At 36.2% G+C, this 26,746-nt stretch overlaps 2 protein-coding genes across 3 annotated transcripts in view; one reads left to right on the plus strand and one right to left on the minus strand.

Moving 5' to 3' along the window:
- AK3 (adenylate kinase 3) overlaps positions 1–19,186 on the plus strand; it is a 38,503-nt gene extending 19,317 nt beyond the window's left edge. The window contains exon 6 of one of the 2 annotated variants that reach the window (XM_005874467.2): positions 18,987–19,186. The gene's annotated coding sequence lies outside the window, so the exon portion shown is untranslated. Of the gene's footprint in view, positions 1–5,031; positions 5,119–18,986 lie in introns of those variants that run through there. The other variant, XM_014546265.1, reaches the window with a different exon arrangement.
- Positions 3,281–26,746, minus strand: CDC37L1 (cell division cycle 37-like 1). The gene is made up of 6 exons (XM_005874456.2): positions 26,453–26,746; positions 22,321–22,414; positions 13,998–14,113; positions 13,575–13,697; positions 9,343–9,507; positions 3,281–4,932 (listed from the first exon to the last, which is right to left on the minus strand). Exons 1-6 carry the CDS (start codon positions 26,732–26,734, stop codon positions 4,831–4,833), a joined length of 882 nt encoding a protein of 293 aa, XP_005874518.1. The 5' UTR covers positions 26,735–26,746; the 3' UTR covers positions 3,281–4,830.

Consider the following 26,746-nt stretch of genomic DNA (forward strand, 5'->3'; position numbering starts at 1 on the left):
GGAGGGGAGCTATGGGGGGGAAAAAGAGGAACAACTGTAATAATCTGAACAATAAAGATTTAATTTAAAAATAAAAAATAAAAATATTTAAATCCATTCAAAATAAAGTCTAGCTGTGCTTAAAGCTTTTGGGAAAAGCTGATGTATTCTGTAGTGTTCATGACCTACTCAATCTGCCTTTTTTTTAAAGAAAGCTCACTAGCCCAGCATTGACCTGTGAACCAAGAGGTAACGCACGATTCAATTCCCAGTCAGGGCACATGCCTGGGTTGCAGACTCCATCCCCAGTAGGGGGAGTGCAGTAGGCAACAGATCAGTGATTCTCTCTCATTGTTGATGTTTCTATGTCTCCTTCTCCCTTCTTCTCTGAAATTAATAAAAATATATTTATATGTATAAAAAAAGCCCACTAAAGGTCAGATGTTTTTCTATATGTATACTAGAGGCCTGGTGCACGAAATTTGTATATAGGGGGAGGGTGTGTGTGTCCCTCAGCCCAGCCCGCACCCTCTCCAATCTGGGATCCCTCTCACAATCCAGGACTGCTGACTCCCAACCACTCGCCTGCCTGCCTGCCTGATTGCCCCTAACCACGTCTGCTTGCCAGCCTGATCATCCCCTAACCACTCCCCTGCAGGCCTGATTGCCCCTCATGCCCTCCCCTGCAGGCCTGGTCACCCCCAACTGCCCTCCCTTACTGGCCTGGTCATCCCTAACTTCCCTCCCCTGCCAGCCTGGTCGCCCCTAACTGCCCTCCCCTGCAGGCCTGGTTGCCCCAACTGCCCTCCCCTGCAGGCCTGGTCGCCACAACTGCCCTCCCCTGTAGGCCTGGTCCCTCCCAACTCCCCTCCCCTGCCGGCCATCTGTGTCTACATGGGGATGGCCATCTTGTGTGTTGGAGTGATGGTCAATTTGCATATTACCTCCTTATTAGATAGGATATAGCATCGAGTAAAGTTAATCTGTCATGCCACGCTGTGCTTTGGAAGGATTTTAACAAAGTGTAAGTCAATCTGGTGATGTGTCATATTTCACCAATGGACTCTAAATAAATATTTGAAGAGTAAATAGTATGAAGAACCGTGCTGTTTAAAAAAACAAGAGAAAGATCTAGGAACCTTTATTTTCTTATTTAGAAAAGATCTAACTTCAAGTCTAATTACTTAAGACTTATGAGAATGGTTGTGGCAATTTTAATCAACTTTTATTCACCTTTGTATCCTCCCATTAGCTTATGTAGCAAGCAAGCAAATACTTCTCAGACCTGTGAAACAGTACATACATGTACATTATAGATGGGAAATGGATGCATAGAACTGTTGGAATTTAATAAAACATGTATGATATAGAGGCAAAATTGAAATTAAAAAGCCCCTTCCCCTACCAAAAAAGAAAAAGCCTAGCCGAAACCCAGCCAAGTATATTTCTGTTCCACATCAATTTAAGAACTGAGATACATGACTGACTTTGAGAACAGTAAATTGACATCTTTTTTTTTCTGAAAAAACTTCAGGATCACTTGGTCTAAACCTACAATCAACTTTTCATTCTGTAAGAAAATCTACTTACTAGATTCATGTTCTTTGGGCAGCATGTTAATTCACTTTTAAAAGAGCAATAGGAATGCTAATCTGAAAGATTTTCCTAAAGGTATAGATCAGGGGTCCTCAAACTTTTTAAACAGGGGGCCAGTTCACTGTCCCTCAGACCGTTGGAGGGCCGGACTATAGTTTAAAAAAAAACTATGAACAAATTCCTATGCACACTGCACATATCTTATTTTGAAGTAAAAAAACAAAACGGGAACAAATACAATATTTGTATTTGCATGTGGCCCGCGGGCCGTAGTTTGAGGACCCCTGGTATAGATCATAAGCTCATTAGGCAAAACTTGAAAGAACCCACTAATGATATAATTGGATACTAATAGTATAATTGGATGAAAATGTTACCCATCTGTCTCTCCTAGAGAATAATTTTAAATCAGTATTATCTCCACTACTATTGCGGCAAAACTTACCTATGTTAAATGAGTTAACAGGGAATAAATGGAGTGATAGTTATTTTTTTTGAAATCTTTTATTAGAATATTAATTTTATCAAATGAAACAAGAATCCTTGATGGATATGTTTTTTTTAAGTATCTCTTTATTAATTTCAGAGCAGGAGGGAGGAGAGAAAGATAGAAATATCAACAATGAATCATTGATTGGCTGCCTTCAGCACGCCCCCAACTGGGGAATCGAGCCCACAACCCGGACATGTACCCTTGACCAGAACTGAACCTGAGACTCTACACCAGGGGTGGGCAAACTTTTTGACTCGAGGGCCACAATGGGTTCTTAAACTGGACCGGAGGGCCGGAACAAAAGCATGGATGGAGTGTTTGTGTGAACTAATATAAATTCAAAGTAAACATCATTACATAAAAGGGTACGGTCTTTTTTTTTTTTTTTTAGTTTTATTCATTTCAAATGGGCCCGATCCGGCCCACAGGCCGTAGTTTGCCCACGGCTGCTCTACACTCTATCTGCTGAGCCAAATTGGCGAGGGCCTTGATGGATGTTTTGATGTCAAAGATGTTTCACTCATCTTTGTACTTTCCATGGTTTTTGTCAAGAGAAAACTGTCCAACCTGAAATACGCATTATCCCTTTGTCTACTATATTCTTACTATTTCTTAAGAAACAGAAAAGCCAACATTTTCTCTTAATAGGAGTTAGTTCTTAGTACTAAAGAAAAAAGAAAAGGATGTCAATTTACTGTTCAATATGTAAAGATTATAGTTTTTAGGTGCAAATCATGCCATCAGTCAGCAGCTCCTAAAATAAATTCAATCACACCTTCACACTCAAAACATAGAACACACTACCCTTTGAAAGTAAAAAATACAGCTTTTAAAAAGCTCTTCAATAATACCTGTTTTAGAAAAACAAACAAACCTTCAAGCATTGTTTACTCAGTTCTTTGATAATATCTCTCCTTCCAGTCTAGTCATTACCTCGAACTTAAAAAAGGCAAAATGAAATTCAAAACAATTTGGATGCTTATAGGCAAGTGAAGGGGGAAAGTGAAGTTGAGGAACAGAGAGTAATGGTTCAAGTATCATTTCTGTGAAACTGGGATGTTACTCCTGTGTACATTATTCTCTATTTGATACGAAGGGAAGAATAAGAGGTTGCTCCAGAACAGGAAAATAATACAAAACAAAAAACTTCTGTAACTAGGACATTGGTAAAAAAATTTAAAAAAAATGTACAGGCTGATGAATACTACCATATAAATTAATCAAACATTTTATTATAGAGCATATCTTTATATCAAAAGCACAAAAGAGTTTTATTTGGAAAACCGGTGAGATTGTGATGTTACATAAGTATGATTCAATAATTCCAGTCCATTTCTATGGGTACTAAGTGCCTTATCACCCCAGTTAGTAAAAACAAGGTGCAAATGAGGCCATGGTTACAGGTCTGATCATCATATGGGTCCCTTAGCAATATTTGGTTTTACAAGTTGAGACATGTATACCTAATCTCAGTCATCTTCCAAATGTTTGCTACTAGTCTCAATGGGATTGAACCAAAGACTATACCCAATACAAATCAAAGCTCATGTTCCTATAAGTCAGAAGATTAATCCTCACATAATGATAGCATAATTAGCACTATCATCTAATTCTAAATAAAATGAATCACCAAACACCCTCTCATATTTGAAGTGAATTATATTGGAAGTAGTAAAACTCAGCAGCATTCTATGGTAACTGAGCTAGAGAGAGAAATGACAAATGCAGTAAAAGCTATCATTATCCACAAGGAATACCAAATTTGTAGAAGTAAATAGTTGGCAGCTCGAGGCAGTTAGCTCTACAAGATTTCTCTTGCCTTTTAAAAAAGTCCTTGGCTACATCAGAGTGAAATGAACAATAAACCTAATTTTAAAAATCAGATTTTTCTTCCTGTTTGTTCTTACAGGCCATTAATATTCTTTTAAAACTTGTTCCCTGAGAGGTCCCAGACTATGTCAAGTAAAGAAATTAAGAGTGAGCTTGAAGTTGGTTTTATTAAAAAACAAAACAAAAAAACCCCTCTATATTAGCTTTTTCACTTTTTAAATCACTATATCCCTTACTATTAAAAAAGTCAACAGGGTAAAATCAACTTCTAAGGAATACAGTTTTGAGAATACTTAAGGGGTTAATTTATTGTCTATATAAATTTGGTATTAGTGTCAAGAATCTAACTGATGGTGCCCAAAGTACAAACGTATGATTATTATAAGGGAAAGACTTTTAATTTGTATCACCAAGCTTATTTAGTAAAGTAGATTATCAACTACTGATTTATTGCTTTTAATATGATAAAACACCAGATGTGACAGCTAAATTAGCAGTAGGATGCAAGGACATTTTTATCTTTAATCATTTTTGTAGAGTAGGGCATGTATACATCCATGTAAAAAGAGACTGTAGCAGATGCCTCCTAGAATCAACCAGTTCTTGTAAACATTGCATTTGTGCAGATTTTCATACTTTGATTCCAAAATTAAGAACAATAAGATTAAAGGCAAATTTAGTAGCAAAAAAACAAAGTCCAGTTTGACTTCTTGCAACATATGGTACCACTCCTCTCTTCAGAAAAAAGAACCAAAACAAAAAAATCTAGCAGCGCATAAAAAAATTTTTACAAAACATTTCAGTACTCTTTTCCCCTCACATCAAAAACCGAACAAAAATAAAGTGCAGCACCCATAAAAGTGTCAAGAAAATAGCCAAGTTCTTCCTTTCTTGTAACAAAATAATACTTGGCCTCAGCAGTCTTAACCAAATTATACAGTGTCCATCATTTTGGATTCATCATCTTCTTTATGTACCACTGAGTTTAAACTGCAGAGAGCTGTATTGATAGAATACTGAAGATAATCTGGATTCTGAAAAGAAAAGTATAGAGAAGAAACAATAGATGATAACTAGTTTATGCCAGTATATGCACATACATACTCAGCTACACATTCTGTTTTTCTCTGCAGTGTAGGAGAGTGGGCAAGAAGAAAGACTTTGAAGTCAACCCAAGATAAAGAGAAAGAAAGAAATAGACTATTACCACTTAATCCAAAGAGATGTGAAAGACAAAAAGATGTATATAAAAAATACAAATGTAAAAAATACTTATTTTTTTTTAATAAAACTGTATAATTTTAATTATTTAATTATACAAGGCTACATCTTCCTTATAATTATATGTAGCTATTGATAATTTAAAATATAAATGGCTTTAAATCAGAAATGTATTTTGAAGATTATTATCTAATTAGAATAGTAAAAATGCAACACTTGAATAAGGAAAAATGTATATACTGAGTAAAAATTATAGCTATCTTAAGAGTTTATTTTGGTTTTTCAAAGGTTAAAACAAACTGAAGTGAGAAATCTTAACTCTTTTGAGAGGTACTCAGACTCGTATTTTAAAAATTGTGTAAAGGAACAGTTTAATTTAGGTTTTAGTTATTTTTTAGACATAAGAACAACTCATAAATGTTCTATTTGTCCATTTCTAAAACTAGAACAGAAAACCTTATTCAATGAATGCAAAAATAAAACCACTGAGTGTTAAAGCACAATGAATAGTGACATAAGCCCTTAAGACCTAGTTTAGATAATTCTTCCCCAAGAATTCGATTTTCTCTACTCAATTGTTCTGAATATCTGCCAGCAACTTAAAAGTTTTACTACCTATCACCTAGTTTCATTGATTTCATTTAATAAACACCAGTGAGGAAAATAGTCCAAATAGGGGATAGATGTCTCAAACCTCCCTATCCCACAGGGAGGCAGGTTTTCAAAAGATCCTCTAAGTAAAAATACAATACTTGGCCCTAGCTGGTTTGGCTCAGAGGATAGAGCATCAGCCTACAGACTGAAGGGTCCCGGGTTCGATTCTGGTCAAGGGCACATGCCAGCCCTAACCGGTTTGGCTCAGTGGATAGAGCATCGGCCTGCAGACTGAAGGGTCCCAGGTTCGATTCCAGTCAAGGGCATGTACCTTGGTTGCGGGCACATCCTCAGTAGGGAGTGTGCAGGAGGCAGCTGATCGATGGTTCTCTCTCGTCGATGTTTCTAACTCTCTATCCCTCTCCCCTCCTCTCTGTAAAAAATCAATAAAATATATTTTTTAAAAAAAAGGGCACATGCCAGGGTTGCGGGCTCAATCCCCAGTAGGGGGCATGCAGGAGGCAACCTATCAATGATTCTCTCATCTTTGATGTTTCCAAATCTCTCTCCTTCTCCCTTGCTCTTTGAAATCAATAAAAATACATGTTAAAAAAAAATACAATACTTTGTGATTTTTTTACTTTAAAAGTAAAAAAGCTAGCCATAAGTTGGATTATTCCCAATCAGGTCTTTATGAAGGAAGTGGCACTAATAACTGACTGAGGTGTGTAACACTAAACACTGAACCCCAGTCCTGCTTCTACCACTTAATGCAAACCTCAGAGAGAAAATAATTTATCACAACTTAATAGAATTAAAAGCTAGCATATAGGATAAGCCTAATAGTAACTATTACATATTTCTTTATCAAGAGGCCTTGTTTTAGTTTTCTCAAAAAAAAAATATTTGGCTTATTTCTCAAGATTGTTATCAATCTAAAAAATGAAATTAGCCCTGGCCGGTTTGGCTCAGTGGATAGAGTGTCAGCCTGTGGCAGAAGGGTCCCAGGTTCGATTCCGGTCAAGGGCGCATGCCTGGGTTGCGGGCTAGGTCCCTGGTGGGGAGAATGCAGGAGGCAGCCGATCAATGACTCTCGTCATTGATGTTTCTAACTCTCTCTCCCTCTCCCTTCCTCTCTGAAAGCAATAAAAATATATTTAATTAAAAAAATTAAAAGCTAAAGTGTTACCCAAGTTTAAATTGTAAATACTCGCATTACATTACTCACTCTCTACAGAAATAGAATGCTAAGATCCAATTCCAAAGTTCTTCAGAACAGAAGTCTCTTTTAAGACCAGGCTCCAGTTGTCCTTGAGAGTTGGCTAAGAAGTTTCTCCAGAACTCATCTAACCCATCTTCCTAAGAACTGTGCGACAGACTGAAATACACCTAACCATAATCTATACTTAAATTCCACTGATTACCCCATATTCTCATCTAGGAACGTTCTCAACATATTTCTTGTCCCAATGACCAGTTCTTCCCATTTCTTGTCCTATTTCTTGTATATGATTCAACAACAATTATGGTATGGATGAATGAGCAGTGAAGTAGGATAGAAATCCAGGATTAGAATATTAGCTCTATCATTTATTGTATTGACTTCAGGCAAATTACTTAATTCTCCACAGTTTATTTATCCATAATATGAATGAAGAAGAATCATAGGGCTTTTGAGATCATTAAGTGATACAACATATAATAGTGTTTTGCAACCTATAAACTGATATAATAAAAATGGGGTGTTATTATGGTAAGCTTTTCTTCCAAATCTTCTCTCAGTTGACAACTTAGCCCCACAGGTTGCCTCTCATCATATTTCCCTCACCAGTTGACAGTCCTGTGCATCTAGCTGAAATCTTATCCAGCCCTTCTCTCCCTCAGAAGGAGTAAACTAGGATGCTCTTCTCCCAGCATGATGAATTAAATCTAAATAACCCTGGTAATGTCAGGAATTCAAAACTGTCAAAATTGTATAGGCCCAGGTCCTCAGTCAAAATTACTGCCAAGGGATACCTAGCAGCAGATCTTAGTTGCTATTTGGTACATAGAACAAGAACTTACTTCTCTCAAACTGGAAGTAACTTTTGGATAATATAGTATCTCATGATATTTTAACATGTATCTTTCCCTCTTATGTTAGAATCGATGATATCCTTCAAAAAAATTTTTTCTTTACATTCATTATGTGACTTCTTAATTTTAAGTTTCTACATTGAACTTGACAGTGACTTAGTCATAAAATTACCTTAGAAAGACTATTTCCCTGTGGGCTCAAGGAAATGAAGAGAAAATCATCACTATATTTACACAGCAATAAGAGATAACTCATGGGACAAATCAAGGGGGAATATTACTTGTTTAACTATGGGTAACATAACTAATTATTTAAAAGTCAGATTTTGATTATTTCCATCCTTCAGAATAACATTTTTGGCTGACCTAAATATGACCAATTGCTTTCCTAAATTGTCTCTTTGTTTTACAATACATGTGACAACTGAAATGGTAAAATTATACAGAAATAAGGTCAAGATATTGAAAATCTCAATTCCTGCTTTATGAAATTTAAAAATAAACACAGGGCTCTCCTCACATTGTCTTCTGAATGAGAATTTCCTTTTCACTGTGTAGGCAACAGACTAAACTTTAAGCTAAAGCTGGTCTTAAAATCTTGGGACCTGGAAATGAGAGATTACTGGGCTCAATTAAAATCCTACTAAAGTCAAAATGGGCATCAACTTTCTAATGATAATTTAAAATCACAATCCTAGGCAGATAGGGAGTCTAACCTCCTCTTCTTTTTGACATAAATGTTAGTGACATGGTTGATCTAACAGCCAACTTCAAAGTAGCTCAAACAGGTGGCCTATATTATCAGAAAGAACAGCTTAGCATAAGCTATGTTATTGTGGATTAAAAATGTTACACCTGGTAGGCAACATCAACAATTAGCAATACTAAATAAACTCATGTAACAGATCACCTTGGTTGCCAACTGGATGTATGCTTTGAAGCTAATTCACTTTAATAAATTCTTAAACAGTATAGATCTACTCAGAAAAAAATGTTTCTCAGAGCTATCTTGAGAAGTTTATGATTGAAATGATAAATAGCTAACACTTGCCCTTCAGAATGATCAATAGCTAACACTTGCCCTTAAGCTGTGGTTAGGTACAACTCATCTCTTCTATTTTAAAAGAGTAGAATTTGGTGTCTCTTTAAATACCGAAGAAATGGAAGAGATTTAGTGCCAAAACATGGCATGAAATGAAACTCCGTGTTCTCTTCTGAGGTAAGAATATTTAGAATGGTCACACCTAGCCTGGCCTGCGTGGCTTAGTGGTTGAGTGGCAACTTATGAACCAGGAGGTCACAGATTGATTCCCGATCAGGGCACATGCCTAGGTTGTGGGCTCAATCCCCAGTAGGAGGTGTGCAGGAGGCAGCTGATCAATGATTCTCTCTCATCATTGATGTTTTTATCTCTCTCTTCCTCTCTGAAATCAAGAAAAAACCATATTTTTAAAAATGGCCACACCTATATTACATATAAGAAGAATAGTCTAAGAGAACAAAAATTATGTGAACTATACATTTATAAATAAACATTTGCTTTTCCAACTTACCTGTGGTAAGGATTCTAATAACTCTATAGATCCAACACCAGAATGGAGAACATGATTCTGAACTGTCATAGGTTGAAAACTTGGTGATTGAGAATAAAGTCTGACTCTTGATTTGAAAGCTTCAAGTTCATTTTTGAATGCTTCAAAATAACCTTCTTCCTCTGCCTAGAAAACACAATATAAAGACTGTTTTTGAAGACTTCTAGCCCACACAGTAAATTCTAACAAGCATCTATTAGGTCTGGAATACAGGAAGTAAAGATGAGGTGAATAGTTTAAAAGTAGAAACCACCAAGTTCCCTGTTAGATTTGTGAAAACTTACCGTTTTATAAAACAGACTAATAAACGATCCCTCTTTAAACATACACAAATATAACAAAAGAAAGTAGGCTTTTTTTTTTCTGTTTTTCCCTTGATTTATCTGAATTCTTGACAGGATTCAAAATAGTCCTAATTTATTCTCTCACATTCTTCTCTCCTCTTCCCATTGCCAAGCAACAATCAAGGAATACTCTTAAAAACCTTGTAATTCTCCACCAAATAATAAGGGGACACTATTACCTGTTTCTAGTGATTCTCTGATTCTATACTCCTTATCTGTAAAAGTCATGAAAACCAAGTAAGACTCAACACACAATTTCATTATGGAAATATTTTAGTTAAGCAAGTACCTTTTTTTCTGACATTACAGAAAGAGAAAAGTACAATGAGTTTAATGAGGTATAATATAAGCAAAATTCCCAATACAAAATATCCTGTTGGAAATAGCCTCCATTTATAAATGTTTCCAATGCAGATCAAGAATTACACAGTGCCGATTCTACACTAACAGAACACAGGCTTTAAGTTCAAGTGGTGGAAGAGATTTTGTCTGTCTCATTCCTTAATATCACTGGGCCCATTTGTCTGCAATGCTATCTTTAAAAATATGTTTTTATTCAGAGAGAGAGAGGAAGGGAGACGGATAGAGAGACAGAAACATCAATGAGAGAGGAACATCATCAATTGGCTGCCTCCGGCACACACCCCTACTGGGGATTGAGCCCACAACCCGGATATATGCCCTGACCAGGAATCGAACCAGCAACCTCTTAGTTCCTGGATCGATGCTCAACCGCTGAGCCACACCAGCAGGTTAATGCTATATTTTTTTAAATGTAGTTTACGTTGTGTAACTAGATTAAAACCTGTGGATTAGTTATTAACATCAATATCTATACAGATAATGCAGAAAATGTTCTATGCTGCCATTCTATCTTTTTACAAATTTAGAATTATTTAAGTATATTATAGCATTTCACTTTGGCCAATAATATGGTACTTGTGTGGACATATGGAATGTTAATCTTTATATCCCCAAAATAATCTTTCTGAAATTGTTATGCAATAAACTATTAAAGGAATCAAGTAACACAATTGCTGGTCTTCCTGCATGCCTAAGACCTAGGGATTTAAATCTAGAGAGATTTGACTGATTTTTATTAAAGTAACCTATAGGTCACTTACTTAATTCTTCTATGCTAATTTTCTCACTTGTAAAAGAGAATAAGCCTCATAAAATGTTATGAGGATTTAAGAAGTTAATCCATGAAAAGTGCTTATAATAGTACCTGGCACAAAGTAAGCACCCATGAAAGTTATTCTTTAATTTAAAAAATTATTATAAACAGTGTTAAGATCTAAAGACTTCAGTGTCTTTCAGTTCAATTCTGTCAAAGTAAATTTCAAAGAATATACATAGTGTGGCTATGTTCCATTATCCTATTAAGCACAAGTTCAAACATAGCCATTAATGTAAGATAAAAAAGAAAAAAAATTTTTTTGATGCCTATGTGATAAGTGAAATTTTAGAATAGTCATTAGAAACCTAGCTAAAATACCAACTCAATCATTTACTCATTAAAACTCTACTATTTTGGGAAAATTTCCCATTTAGGTTACACTTTAGAAGAGGTTAGAACATTTAAGGGAGGACTACCACCATCTTAATATATTCTTTTTAATTTAAAATACAATGGCATCTTCAATTTATAAAAGGAAATATGTTCATTAAAAAAATCATTTATAATTCCACCACCCACATATAATCAAAGTTAAACTTTTGGTATATTTCCTTCTAACTTCTAAATATGTATACTAAATGTGCCATGTGTGCAAGAGCACGTTAAAATATATGTATAGTTTATTGGGCAAAACCCACTATATACCTAACACAAATTAGGAAATAGATCATTGCTATGTAGTACCTTAAAATCAGTTCCCAAAAGCATTCCCACTCTCTCTCTCTGAGGTTACCATTATTGTGATTTGTCTTCATTACTCCTATACCTCTTTAGTTTTACTGCTTATCTATGTGTACCGTAACAATTATTGTTTAGTTCTGGTTGTTTTTGAACTAGATATATCATCATTCTGTAGCCTGTTTTCACTTTCTTGCTTTTTATTCGCACTGATGCTGGTTCATTCTATGTTAACAGACATCTGGGTTGTTCCCAGGCTTTTTGCTGTTATGAACAATTCTGCTATAAACAATTCTGCTAGTGCACATCTATTCAAGTTTCTCTAAGGCAACAATTGTCAAACTTTATGGTCTCAGGACTTTACACTCTTGAAAATTACCGAGGAACCTAAAGAGCTCCTGTTTATGTGAGCTAATTCTATTAATATTTACTATGTTAGAAATTAAAAGTGAAGAATTTAAAAAATATAACTAAAACGTAACAATAACAAACTTATTACATGTTAACCTTTATGTTTTTTTTTTAAACTGCCCTGGCCTGGTTGCTCAGTGGTTAGAGCATCAGACTGTGGACCTAAGGGTTGAGGGTTCGATTCCCAGTCAAGGGCATGTACTTCAGTTACAGGTTCCCCGATGGGTCTTTCTCACATCGAAGTTTGTCTCTCTCTCTCTCTCTCTCCCCTTCCTCCCTCCCTTTCTTTCTTTTAAAAAAAATATATTTTTATTGATTTCAGAGAGGAAAGGAGAGGGAGAGAGAGATAGAAACATCAATGATGAGAGAGAATCATCGATCAGCTGCCTCCTGCACGCCCCCTACTGGGGATCGCCTCCTGCACGCCTCCTACTGGAGCCTGCAACCCAGGCATGTGCCCTTGACCGGAATCAAACCTGGGACCCTTCAGTCCACAAGCCAAGGCTCTATAGACCACCGAGCCAAACCAGCTAGGGCACCTCTCTCCCTTTTATCTCTCTCTCCTTCCTCACTTCTTCTCTCTAAAAATCAATGAAAAAAATATCTGCGGGTGAGGATTAAAAACAAAACAAAACAATTTCCAAAACAAACAAAAAAAATTAGTGAGAAGTCTGGCTTAACAGAAGATAGCTAGATTCCCACATCTGCTTCTGAATCAATCTCTACTGCACTCATGAGAGTGAAAATGGCAAATAACATCTTAGTATTAATATTATAACAACAGTTTTTACCCTGGGCCTCCTGAAAGCCTATTACTACTAAAAACCCATGAGTGTCCGTGGACTACATGTTGAGAAATCTGTTCTCTAGGATATATACCTAGGAGAATTTCTGGGCAAGAGTATTTGTTCAACTTTACAAGGAAAAGTTCCAACGTGGTTGTAGCAATTTATATTCTCACAGGCAGTGAATGCAAATTCTTATTGGTCTATTTCTTGTACAATTTGCTAATTTACTAATCTAGTGAGTGTGAAATGATACTTAATCTTTCTAGACATATCTATTTTTCTTTAACATGGCCAACATAAATATGTATCACTTCTTTTGACTTTATAGCAAAGCATTATTTCAGATTAAAAATTCTTCAAAATATAATTTTAGTGGCTGCCTAATATTCTATGTACCAGTTTGTTTGTTTTTAGCCATTCCTCTTTGTTGCATTTTTTAAGTTGTTTCCTATTTTTTCATTACAAAAGTCTGACATCTCATTAAACTTTAAGTTCTAAACATGGACTTATCTGTATCTATTTCATTCTACACTGTATCTTTAGCCTCTTAAACAGCTATGCTTTTGCATTAATACTCAATATTTACTGAATGAAGGAATATTCTAATTTTCCTGAATACATACACGTGTAAAATTAGCATAAAATCAGCAATATAATTTTTCTTTCCATTATAAAATCTACAGAATTTAGCCTGTGGCATCCTGGCTGAATGGCTTCCTTTGATGTATATCAATCAAAGAGGTCTCAGCTAAGGCCTAACATTCCCATTTGTAATACCAAATAGCTACTTACTTTGGCTTTCTGGAAAAATAAACGAAAACACCCTCTTGGATCCACATTACAGTTTTTGGCCATTTCCATAATAAATTGCATTACAACAGCTTGATGTGCTATTTGTTCCATTAGAGCCCCTTTCTGAAAACAAATAGATTAAAATGATAAGAAATACCTCTGGAAATATATTTTAAAAGGTTTACAGTATATGGGAACAAGAGAGATGGGGGCACAGGGGAGGCACACTAGAAAAAGATTTCCAGGTGCTAACTGAAATAACTAAAAAAAATAATCCCACAGTAATTCAAGTAGATCTGAAAGCAAAAACAAAAAGCGTAATTCTATTTAATGACCCTCTTATTTTAAAGTAATATTAAAAAACAAACAAACAAGTACATCAGAATTCCCCTAAGATTCCCAGAAATTCAAAGTTCACGATACCTGTTCAGCTTCTAAATGAAAACACCATAAAATAAGATATTTAGCAGTTTCTTCACATACAAGATATGGATGGTCAGATAAAAATCTCTGACTATCATCCCATCGACTCAACATACCTGTAAAAAAAGAATTAAACCATGAATATCAAATACTTTCTTCTTATAAGTGAAGCAATGGTATTTTAAAATGATTATCTTTAAGGACGATTCATACTACCACAGCAATATGTTATATAAAAGAGCAAATGAAGAGGGATAAAATTCTTTTAAAACAATATGCAGTATATTGGAAATAGCTTCCAAAATTCACAGAAAGGTGTTTTTTGTTTGTTTGTTTGTTTTGTTTTTCCCCCCAGATAATTAGTCAGACTTAAGCTGAGTGATTGATTTAAAGCCAAAACTCCTATATCTGGGGTATGCCCGAAGTCCAGGGCAAAGTGAGATGGCTGGTCATCTAGTAAAAAAAAAGATGATTTTAGGAGACTCAACATTATTTAGTCACAGAATGTATTTTTTTCTATTGGAAAGATGAAAAAGACAGCAAAACCTCAAGAAACTACACTTAGCGAACAAAGAATTAGTAGAAGATTCAGAAAAGCTACATTCTAATTAAGATGATATGGTAAAATGTTGACAGCATGGGAAACTAATACAGTCAGTTTTATAAAAACAATATACTTTAGCCCAGCTCAGGTGGCTATAGACCCACGAACCAAGAGGTCACCAGTTTGATTTCTGGTCAGAGCTTGACCCCCAGTAGGGGGCGTGCAAGGAGACAACTGATGAATGTTTCTCTCATTAATGTTCATATCCGTCTACCCCTCTCCCTTCCCTTCTCTTTAAAATCAATAAAAACATATTAAAAAAACAAACAAACAATATACTTTAACTATTTTAATCATGTTAACCATTTAGTCATTCTGTTTGTATACACAGAAAACAAAATCTTTTAAAAACTAGTTAAGCATATTTGCAAATGGCTGCCACTTTGCTTCAAATATCAAACTAAAGTTCTAAACCAAATACTACTTAAGGTGCAACTTCATCTTTATTCAAATTAATAAGAAATTTAGTCAAAAAGTCAGTATCACCCCAAGTGATCATGGAACCAGTAAAGTGTTAAGTTTTTATTTAACTCTGTCCAGTCAGCTTTATATTTGAATAAATTAAGTATAACATAGTTATCCTTAGTGCTTTAGACTCATCCAAGGAAGTCTGGATGTTACTGAATCATCATGAAAATTTTATAAAGCTGTCTTAATAGTTTGGCAGTAAATCTTTCCTCTAGACCAGTGGTTCTCAACCTTCTAATGCCGCGACCTTTTAATACAGTTCCTCATGTTGTGGTGACCCCCAACCATAAAATTATTTTCGTTGCTACTTCATAACTGTAATTTTGCTACTGTTATGAATCGTAATGTAAATATCTGATACGCAGGATGTATTTTCATTGTTACACAATGAACATAAAGCATAGTGATTAATCACAAAAACAATATGTAATTATATATGTGTTTTCCGATGGTCTTAGGCAACACCTGTGAAAGGGTCGTTCGACCCCCAAAGGGGTCGCGACCCACAGGTTGAGAACTGCTGCTCTAGACACAAAATGAACTTCCATATATTATAGTTCCACATTAGAACACAAGGAAGAACAAAACTGAAGACGTATGTCTTACTGAGAAATACACCTTTAGCAACATGGGAATCAATTGAAAATAAGTGATTAATTATTAATTGAAAATAAGTGATTTGTCCTCATTTAAAAAACACAGGGAAAAAGCATTTTAGCATTTTCTTATAAAGAGTTTTACAAGCTTTATCAAGTTATTTACCCAACATTCTGGATACAGTGATTAGGTCATTTTAAATTCTGAGAAGCAGAATGACCATAGAAGTTGTTTGAAACTACTTCTCAAACTGTAATTAAAGAACTTAATAACTTTTGAGGATCATATCTAAAGGAAGCATAATCCTTATTGCTTATACCTGAAGTCATAAAATAAATCCTATAAAGCAGTTTTATCTTAGCTCTGTGACATTTCTGAAGAGGCAATATTTTCAACTCTATCTACTATCCATAGAGAGAGCATTGTTCTCCTGTTTACTTCTCCATGGCAGCATAATGACTCACTGAAGCACCAAAATCCTATCCATTTTGGTTTCTTTTGCGGGCAAGATAATATGAAAGGGTTAGTGACACTTGTAGGGGCCATGAAGAAGGGTACCATTAAATGTTAAAACAATAATTTTAATGTTATTTTCTTTTTTAAAAAATTTTTATTGTTGAAAGTATTACATAGGTCCTTCTTTCTCCCCCATTAACCTCTTCCAGCCCACTCCCATCCCCCTCAAGGCCCTCACCACCCCACTGTCTGTGTCCATAGGTTATGTATACTGTATATGCATAGAAGTTCATTGGTTGATCTCTTTCCACCCATACTCCCAAGACAAAATTGACCCTTGAAGTTGACCATAGCTTTTCTTCATCTGAGAAATACTTGCCATGACTTGATTTAAAAAATGTATACCCAGCCTGGCCAGCGTGGCTCAGTGGTTGAGTGTCAACCTAAGAACCTGGAAGTCATGGTTTGATTCCCGGTCAGGGCACATGCCTGAGTTGCCGCTCGATCCCCCGTGTGGGGTGTGCAGGAGGCAGCCAATCAATGATTCTCTCTCATCATTGATTTTTCTATCTCTCCCTCTCCCTTCCTCTCTGAAATCAATAAAAATATATATTAAAAAAACAACAACAAAAAGTATACCCAGCCCTAGCTGGTTTGGCTCAGTGAATAGAGTGTCGGCCCACGTACTGAAGGGTCCTGGGTTCGATTCCGGTCAAGGGTATGTACCTTGGCCGAAGGTTCCCTGGCCCTGGTTGGGGTGTGTGCAAGAGGCAACCAATCGATGTGTCTTTCTCATATTGATGTTTCTCTCTGTCTCTCCCTCTCCCTTCCACTCTCTCTAAACATCAATGGAAAAATATCCTCGGGTGAGGATTAACAACAAAAAGTACACCCAATTATTACAAAATTGATAAGTTAGGTTATAGGTACTCCATATAGACCTTTGTGGGGAGAGTGTGGAATCTTGAACAAATATATCAATAGAATCAATGCCTTAGTGGAACAGAAGATACCTGAAAGTGCTAATATTATTTTGGAATTTATAAACAAATGGAGAGTAACACAATCTAGCATGATAGCTAAGAAAACAGAATCTAAGGCTAACCTGCTTTGGTTCAAGTACTGGCCATTTACCACACCTTGGACAAGTTCCTTTATACCTCTATGCCTCCATTTTCTCTTATGTAAAACTAGAGGCCCAGCGGCGATAACGCGCAGCCCCGTCCACCTTGCTGCGATTGGAGCCTGTGGGCCAAAAAGGCGGGGGAGGGCGTGAGGTGCTCCATGCACCTCATGGTGACCGGTTGTTTGGTCGTTTTGGTTGTGACGCCTCTTGGCCTTTTATTATTATGATAGGGCTAAAAATAGTAACTTACAGGATTTTTTTGCGGATTAATCAATACATATTAGAGCACTTAAAACAGTGTCTGACAGAGTAAACACTGATAATATTCACACAATATGAACAATTCATTCATTTATCAAATAGTAAACTAATCCTTTGGTTAAGGATAACCTAGTCATTTAAACTAGCCAACCAACTTATCTAGATACCTGAAAAACCTTAGGGAAATTAAAATAGTTTAAAATAATTTCACCTTTAAATTTTCCTGGTAAACATCTAAATCCCAATCCATCCATCAGCTTTTAATATTCTAACTGATTCTTAACACAGTCCCTAAAATATATAATCTTGATAATTTCTGTTTCCTTTTTACATTATACTCATAATAAAAATTTTAATCCTTCAAATTATACTTATTATCTTAATTTCTCTATGTGCTAAAATCTCCCAACTAGGTTGTGAATTTCTTAATGAAAGATATATGACCTTTTTTTCTATACTTCCTGAGCCACAGGTCTCCTTTATTCCCAATCACCTACCACCAGACAATTATTTCTACCTACATGCCTGCACATAAACTCATTTTATTTGAAACCAAACCCATTAGTTTTTCCCTACCATCTACAGTGCTTCCTAGGCTCCATTACCCAATTAAACATTCTAGAAATTTCTCTGACATTTCTATTCTTCCTATAACAAATTGTTCACTAAATCTTGTGGTTATACTATTATAGTCTGTTAATATGGTGAATCATATTAATGAGTTTTCTAATGTTAAACCATCCTTGATTTCTTACTATAAACCCTTCTAAATATTTCTTTTTCAGATTATATAAAGTATATTTATTGTGAAGAATTTGAAAAATCCAGGAGATAAACATTATCTGCAATTCTCTAAGCAATAATTAATGTTAACATTTTTATGTATTTCCTTCTGGGCTTATTTTTTAACTAGAGGCCCGGTACACAGATTCGTGCACTGGTGGGGTCCCTCAGCCTGGCCTGTGGACAATCCCCCAAGTGGTCCCGAATTGCAAGAGGGGGCAGGCCAGGGTGAGGGACCCCACCGGTGCATGATTGGGACCGGGGAGAGACTGTGGGAGGGCTCCAGGGTGTGTCCGGCCCATCTCGCCCAGTCCCAATTGGCTGGACCCCAGCAGCAAGCTAACCTACTGGTCGGAGTGTCTGGCCCCTGGTGGTCAGTGCACGTCATAGTGATTGGTCGAACAAATGGTTGGACACTTCGCATATTAGGCTTTTATTATATAGGATGACTTTCAAAGAAACAAAATTGGAATTATATCCTCCATATTTATTTTCTACTCATTTCACTTCACATTGTATACAAGAGTACTTTATATTAAATATTTTTAAAAAATAGGATATTGACATGTTTGAAAGCGATAGCTAACTGGTTTCATTGAACAGACTGTGACTATCCACCTTCCGTGTCACTGAAAAAGATCTCATCATAGTATTTATGCAAATGTTTACAGCTTTTTTCTTTTCTTTTTTACAGCTTTTGATAAAATTCCCAATGACAACATCCTACATAGATTCAAAAATTGCTGAATCACAGCTAAATTTGGCTGGAAGTCAACAGATGAGCCATTGAAAACTGTGTTAGATCATCAAAAAGCAGTTCTGCTGATCATAAAGACAGTAATGTCAAAGATTCATATGACTTTGAATAAAACTTTTGTAAAATTTTAAAGAAAATAGATTTTGTTTCTAAATTGATATTTTATATTTATAAAGCATGGATTACTAAATTAAGTACAAATGCAGGAGGAAAATAATCAAGATTCCAGTGCCTCACAGTACTCCATAATATGGTTGTACTATTTATCATCAGATGGCAAATTCCATCTAGTTATAATGTTAAAAGCAACATAAGAGAGATAGTCAACAAATACTATTAGGGAAAGTTAGGACAAATGTTTTAATTGCACATGAGACCACAGAGAAGAACTGGTGTGGAAGCCTCTGTAGCCCTTTATAGCGACCCATGTCTTCCGAAAGTTTGGAATGCAATGCAAGTTTGGAAAACCTCCAGTTGGAAGCTTTAATCACAATTGCTATTCCAGATGTGTTTACTTCAAAGAAGTATATCAATATCATTATTCTGACAAATTTTTTTCCTTTACCACATTAAGCAACACCACCCGAAACATTTGCTTCCACCAGCAAAGAGCATTAAACTTTCATTGTCTTGCCTCAGGTCTCTAACACCACCAGAAACTTTTGCTTCCACCAGCAAAGAGAGCATTAAACTTTCATTGTCTTGCCTCAGGTCTCTATCAACTCTGTGCTACAATTTAGTTCACAGGGACTTTGTTATCTCATCATTCCACATAACTGTAAATTGGTCTACTTCACACTGATGGAACTTGGTGAGCGGAAGTAGCAGGTATCCCAGATGTCTTGGTAAGATATAAACATGCCAGAAAGCTGGAAATAAAACACAGGAAATTTGGGGGAGCCTACAATCTTAGTACATTTCTGGAGGATCCAATGGGCTATAGCAAGCAGGCTATCTCCTCCAACGTGAAAAGTCAATGTGCATTTCCACTAAAAAACAGGCACAATGTGAATCCGTGAGTGGCTATAAAGTCTGATTGGCTTTGAAGACAGTATGGCTCTGGTTAGTATTATAGGATGAGACACTGGAAGCCCACACATACAATGGCAAAACAATTGTTTATTAATCATTTGTGAATGTTATGACAACCATTATCCTCAGTCATCTCATTGCTTACACAGTATTTTATAAACTAAGGGGTCATGATGGCAGATGAGATTATGCAGAGATTCAACAGCCTGGGATCTCCCCATCAATATTCCAGGATAGCCAATGAACACCTAATTTGCCAGTAGCAGAAATCAGTGAATCTCGGAGGAACCATTGGTCCCTCACTTCAACAAGGCCATCCAGATCTGGTATTGCCTTCTCTCCTTGACATTCTTCTATCAGTAATACATCTGTGGTCTTACTAAATGACTTATATCCCCTACCACATTACTTACTGACCCAGTGAAAAATGAAGGCAATGGGCTTGTGAAATTCACTGGTATTAGGAACACACTATCAAGAAACACCAGGTTTATTGAATGTGAAATGTTTTACTGAAGACACATACAGTTATAGTGCCAGGTGGGTTATTACACCTTGTAAGGTTGAGATATTTTCCCACATAATATTGCTTCTGACCAAGTTTACAGCAAAAGTGAGGGAACTGTTTCACACCGGCTGGTTTTACATGGCTCCAAAGCAACTCGCCTATAATATGTCAGCTGGTGACACCTGAGGGATGCTATTCTACCAGCTGCAGCCATGCTCTGAAAGAGCAAGTGATATACGGTACTGTTTCCTACAGCAGAATACATAGGCCTAGGAAGAGAACTGGAGGTGAGAGTGACAACTCACATTATCACAACTAAGACTTACAAAAATTTTGCTTTTTATCCCTATGACTTGGGCTCTACTCATTTAAAAATTTTAATATCTAACCAAGCGAGGGCTGTTTATCCTTTTCTTTCTATTATAAATACCAGAATAATAACATATATAACAATAAACTTCACTTTTTCAGATACTATGTTTGAATTAAACAGAATACACAGCTTATATTTTTAAATAAAAAGTATGAGGAAATGGGTATTTTATGAATAAACTGCATAAAAAGAAGGAAAAAATCTAAATTATCTATTGTCATGACATAGTTGAGGACGAATGAAATTCTAAATACTTTTGGGGGAAGGAACACCAATAGGAAAGAGATCTCAAAATGCCATTTAAAAATCTTATTAATATACTACAAATAAAAACTATGTTTACTAAATGAACATATTACTTGGGATAAAAAAACATGACTTGAAGCTTAACTCCTAACACTTCCGAGTGGCATTTTTACTTCAGCAGTATCACACTGCTTATAAATTTTACAACACAACATGCTGCTTCCCAACTGTGTCTTTGCATGTGCTGTTGCTTTGCTTCCTTATCTATATGGATAACTCCTACGTGTTCCTCATAATCCAGTTCAGCTGTTACCTCCTCTGGGAAGCCTTCACTTACATTAATCCCTATCTTAACACCTTTCCCCTACAAAGAAAACTATTTTTCAGTTCTTTGTATACATATTTCTATTACTATATTTATCTGAATAACAATTCAAGGACCTGCTTGAATTATATAATATCTAAAACCTAGAGGGGTGGGGGGATAAAAGCTAGTCCTATAACCAGATACCAAGGAAGCAAAGAGGAAAAAGATAAAGCAAAGACTAGCTGGGGAATGGAAAGAGGATGTGGAGTAAATAAAGACTGTATAGTATAGGGTAGTATCTATACTAATAGAAGAGTATTATGCTAACTAGACCAGGAGACCTTCCAGAGATCTTCTGGACGTCCTTCAAGACAAAGCCATGGTGGCGGGGCCGAGGCAGAGGCAGTTAGGGGTGATCAGGCCAGCAGGGGAGAACAGTTGGGGGAGAGCAGGCCATCAGGGGAGAGCAGTTAGGGGGCGATCAGGCTGGCAGGGGAGGGCAGTTGGGAGCGATCAGGTCAGCAGGCAAAGGTGGTTAGAGGTGATCAGGCAGGCAGGCAGAGTGGTTAGGGGCAATCAGGCAGGCAGGCAAGCGGTTAGGAGCCAGTGGTCCTGGATTGTGAGAGGGATGTCCAACTGCGGGATTAGGCCTAAATCGGCAGTCGGACATTCCCCGAGGGGTCCCGGATTGGAGAAGTACAGGACACCCCCTACCCCCCGCCACACTGTGCATGAATTTCGTGCACTGGGCCTCTAGTTATATAATAATAGATGTTATAGAAGGTAATTCAAACAATAGACTTACCAAAATGTCTGATTTTTTGCTCATATTTCTGCATAAATGATTCTGATTTATCTTCATCTTCTGTTTCTTTTCCTTTATCTTGATTAATAAAACTCTAAAAAAATTTAAGTTAAAATCAGATTTTATATTCTGATTGATCTTCTTTCTCAGATACTGAATGTCTTGCAATCTTTTCTATAGACACTATAAATAGGTGGTATACTCTTATACTGATAGTATATCATTAAATTCATTTGTTAAACTCTATTAAACAATTACAATTTACTTATACTGGAGTTTCATTTAAAATGATGTATGAAAAGTTATAGAATTACTTTAGAAATTATACAGAAAAACAAATGAATCTTTTTGTTAAACTAAATTTCCCTATTAAAGGTAGGTATAGAAAGATCCTTTACATGCATCATTTATGTTTTGCTTTATTCATTCCCATTAAGTATCTGCAACTCTAGACCAGTGATTTTCAACCTTTTTAATCTCATGGCATACATAAACTAATTACTAAAATTCTGTGACATACCAAAATATATATATTTTGCTGATCTGACAAAAAAAGTAAGATACAACTTTGATTTATTTACAAAATAAATAAATACCTTTTTTTGCTTCAAAATGACTTTTTAAAAATTTAGGTGCCCTTGCACACTCTCTCCTAGGAGCATGCCTGCGCCTTCCCACCTCTTTCTTTCTTTTCTTTCTTTCTTTCTTCTCTCTCTCTCTCTCTCTTTCTTTCTTTCTTTCTTTCTTTCTTTCTTTCTTCACAAGCATGATTTCCTAAACTCTAAGGGACATCACAAGGCTTGCAACCAGTGCAGCAATGGGCAGTGGCAATTCATCCCAGGCAAACCCCTGAACCAGTCCCCATGGCCCCTTGTTTTTTTTTTTTTCTTCTTTTTTTTAATCCTCACTTGAGGATATTTTTGCATTTCTTTTGAGAAAGTGGAAGACAGGGAGAAACATCGATGTGAGAGACACACATCAACTGTTGCCTTGAGCACGCACCTTGACCAGGTTTGGGGAGCAAACTGACAACCCAGGTATGTGCCCCAGGAAGCCCTCTCGGTGAGCCAAAGCAGCTCAACCTAGGCTCATTTTCCCAGCCCTTCCTTGTTTAATTGCCCCTAGCTTTAATAAACATCCACTAAAATAAAAAATAAAAATTCAGGCATCTAAACTTTTATATAAAGACTAGAGGCTCAGTGCGCAAAATTCGTGCACGGGTACGGTCCCTAGGCCTGGCCGGCAATCAGGGCTGATCAGGGCCTTACGGCTGCCACCGGGGCCTCCCTTCCAGATGCCAGCTGGGGCCTCCCTTCATTCTGCGCTGCCCGCTGGTGGTCAGCGCACGCCATAGCAAGCGATCAAACTCCAGGTCAAACTCCCTTGGGGACAATTTACATATTAGGCATATATATATGATTTCTGGTACCAAGAGACACCTTATTATGTGAGATGACCAATAAGATGCAACTCTATTATATGACCTATATATAAGACATACCAGACAGCTATAGTTGTTTTGGCTATTGTCATTTTTTTTTTTGACAATCTAAGGGAAAAGAGGTCAGTGCCCCTGACTAAATAGTCAGGTACTATATGTTTTAAAAATTCTTGCGGTTGAAAGTCACTGCTCTAGACTAATCTTTGGAGCTCTTGCTGGATATAAATCCCGAAATTCAAAGCATATAGAGAATAAAATATTATCTACCAGAAAGTCTTTGATAAGACACAAACCTAAAATAGACCTTTGTTGTAAACTTTTCTTAGGAGAAGCCAAACAGTTTGATTCTGAAATCAAGTACAAAATTCTATTAAAGAAGTGCTTATTTTCGATTAAATAAGTCATAAAACAGACCAAGATGAAGTTTGTATCTGGCTAGAAAAAATGGCAGAACAATTTTGCAGAACATTCTGTGGTCGCATTTAAACCTTGAGATCATCACTGCCAAAAATGAAAACTGCAAACTAGCTCTCTGGCAGTTTATAATAAAAAAGCACACAAGTTTATATATTTCAAAATGAAAGCATTTTTTCCTTATATACTCTGCTATCTAGACCAGCACTGTCCAGTAGAAATATAATCCATCACAAATATAATTTAAAGTTTTCTATTAGCCACATTAAAAAGCATAAAGAAACAGATAAATTAATAACATTAGTTTAACCCAACATATCCAGCATATAATTTCAACAGGTAAGCAATACAAAAAATTATTAATAAAATATTTTACTTCTTTTGGTACTAAATCATTGGAATCTGGTGTGTATTTTACACTTACAGCACATCTCAATTCGGACTAGCCATATTTCAAGCTCTCAATAGCACATGTGGCTAGTGGCTATAGAGTTGGACAGCGCAGATCTAGACCAGTCCTCTCAAGTCTCAAGCTCCCAGACAAAATCAATGTACGATTTTGAGCAAATGACTGGAACATAAAAATAGTCCTAATTAATGTGTGGTATAAATGTAGGCCTTGTTAGAACCTAAGTTTAAAAAAACAATTAAAAGGAGAGACAAATGAAAATTTGTGACCACTATATTAACTTTACAAAACAAAGAAATATTATTTTGACCATTCTCTCTGGAAGAAGAAAATTATTTTGAATAGTTTTAGGGTATAAATGCAAACCAGAATAAAATAACACTTTAGAAGACACACCCCTAGAACAATATATACTGACATAGCAAAACATTAAGATAAAGAATGATCCTAGCCCTGACCGGTTTGGCTCAGTGGATAGAGCGTCGGCCTGCGGACTCAAGGGTCCCAGGTTCGATTCCAGTCAAGGGCATGTACCTTGGTTGCAGACACATGCCCAGTAGGGAGTGTGCAGGAGGCAGCTGATCGATGTTTCTCTCTCATCAATGTTTCTAACTCTCTATCCCTCTCCCTTCCTCTCTGTAAGAAATCAACATAAAAAAAAAAAAAAAGAATGAACCTATTGTGGGGGAGGAAAAATATATAAATATAAATTAGTACAAGTACAAAAAAAGTCTAGAAAGATATAACTTACTGTTACCAGTGTTATCTCTGGGAAATGGAACAGCTAGTGAAGGAAGCCTTATAATTCTATTTTACATATTTATGTGGTTTTTGTTGTTTTTTTACAAAAAGCATGTTGCTGAATTCATAATTTTTCTCAAGTAAAGAATGAAGTACTGATAGCGCTAGTGGTGTCATTTTCCTATGTGTATTACTTATTATTACAGCAGAACTAGAGCTGGTGTAGGAGAAGGATATTTAGAGTTCTTAAAAGGGTATGTTGAGGGTGAATGCCAGAACAGAAACAAATAACTATAGATTGAGAAGTCTAAAGAATAACGACAGTTAAAGGTAAATTAAATGTGAATTTAGACAAGAATGAGCAGTCTATCCCTGAAGCTTGAAAAGGTTAGTACAAACAGAAAGAATACTTTACATACTAGTTGAAAATGACTAACGTTCATTACCCATATCTACTTCAGATATAAAAGTCAAAGAATAAGGCCTATATAATCCAGTAGAAATAGAAAACCACTCTTAATAAACTACTAAGTTGGCATAAGTAATATACTGGTCCTTTCACTACTAAAGCTTGTAATACCAAGTTCAGATTACTACCTAAGTTTACTAAAAAAAGTAACAGTGGTAAACACTTTATTTAGTAAATCCAGCAACTGTACATTAGTGCTAAAAAACTAATAGCAAGCTGATAACACAGCAACATTAGAAAGCGCTTGTGAAATCTTAGCTTCACCACCTGATAGGCCCCATGCTACTTGCTTTTAAGATATTACCCTATTTAGTCTTCATACCAACCCCATAAAGTTGAGGAAACTGAGACTTAGAGATGTTAAGTGACTTTCCCAAGGTCACAACAAGCATGTGACGAAGCTAAGATTTGAGACAGTCTGATTCCAGAGCCCACATTTATATTCAGTGTGCTATGCTGCAGCCATATATTTGTATTCAGAATTACCCACATTAGATACAATTGGGAATACAGGTTTCTGTAACAAGCACTTTTCATAAACTGTCAAAAACAAATACTGATTATAGGATTCTGTTGTTTTGCTACCAAATATGCACAAAGGTTTGTACAAACATTTTGGTTTTTTCTTCTTTGATTACGGTGCAAAAAAAGGTCATACCTTATTAAAAACATCCTTGCTAATGGTATCCACATTCCATAGACACATTCTCTCTCTTTGTACTAGAGCCTCTTCTTTCTGCCGCCATTCTTCTTCACGTTGCCTCAGTTCTGATACTGCTGTTTGTGCCTTGGCCTGTTCCTGATCCAAGGACTCAGAATTATGCAGTGCTAAGCTACCAAGTTTCTGCTGAGCTTCAGCGAGGTTCCATTTGCATGCCACAGAGCTCTTCACAAACTCTTTCTGCTTTTGGCAAGCCATTTCAATTCCATGGCTATACATCTGGATGAAAAA

The sequence above is a fragment of the Myotis brandtii genome, unplaced genomic scaffold, assembly GCF_000412655.1.
Source record: "Myotis brandtii unplaced genomic scaffold, ASM41265v1 scaffold44, whole genome shotgun sequence".
NCBI classification, from domain to species: domain Eukaryota; kingdom Metazoa; phylum Chordata; class Mammalia; order Chiroptera; family Vespertilionidae; genus Myotis; species Myotis brandtii.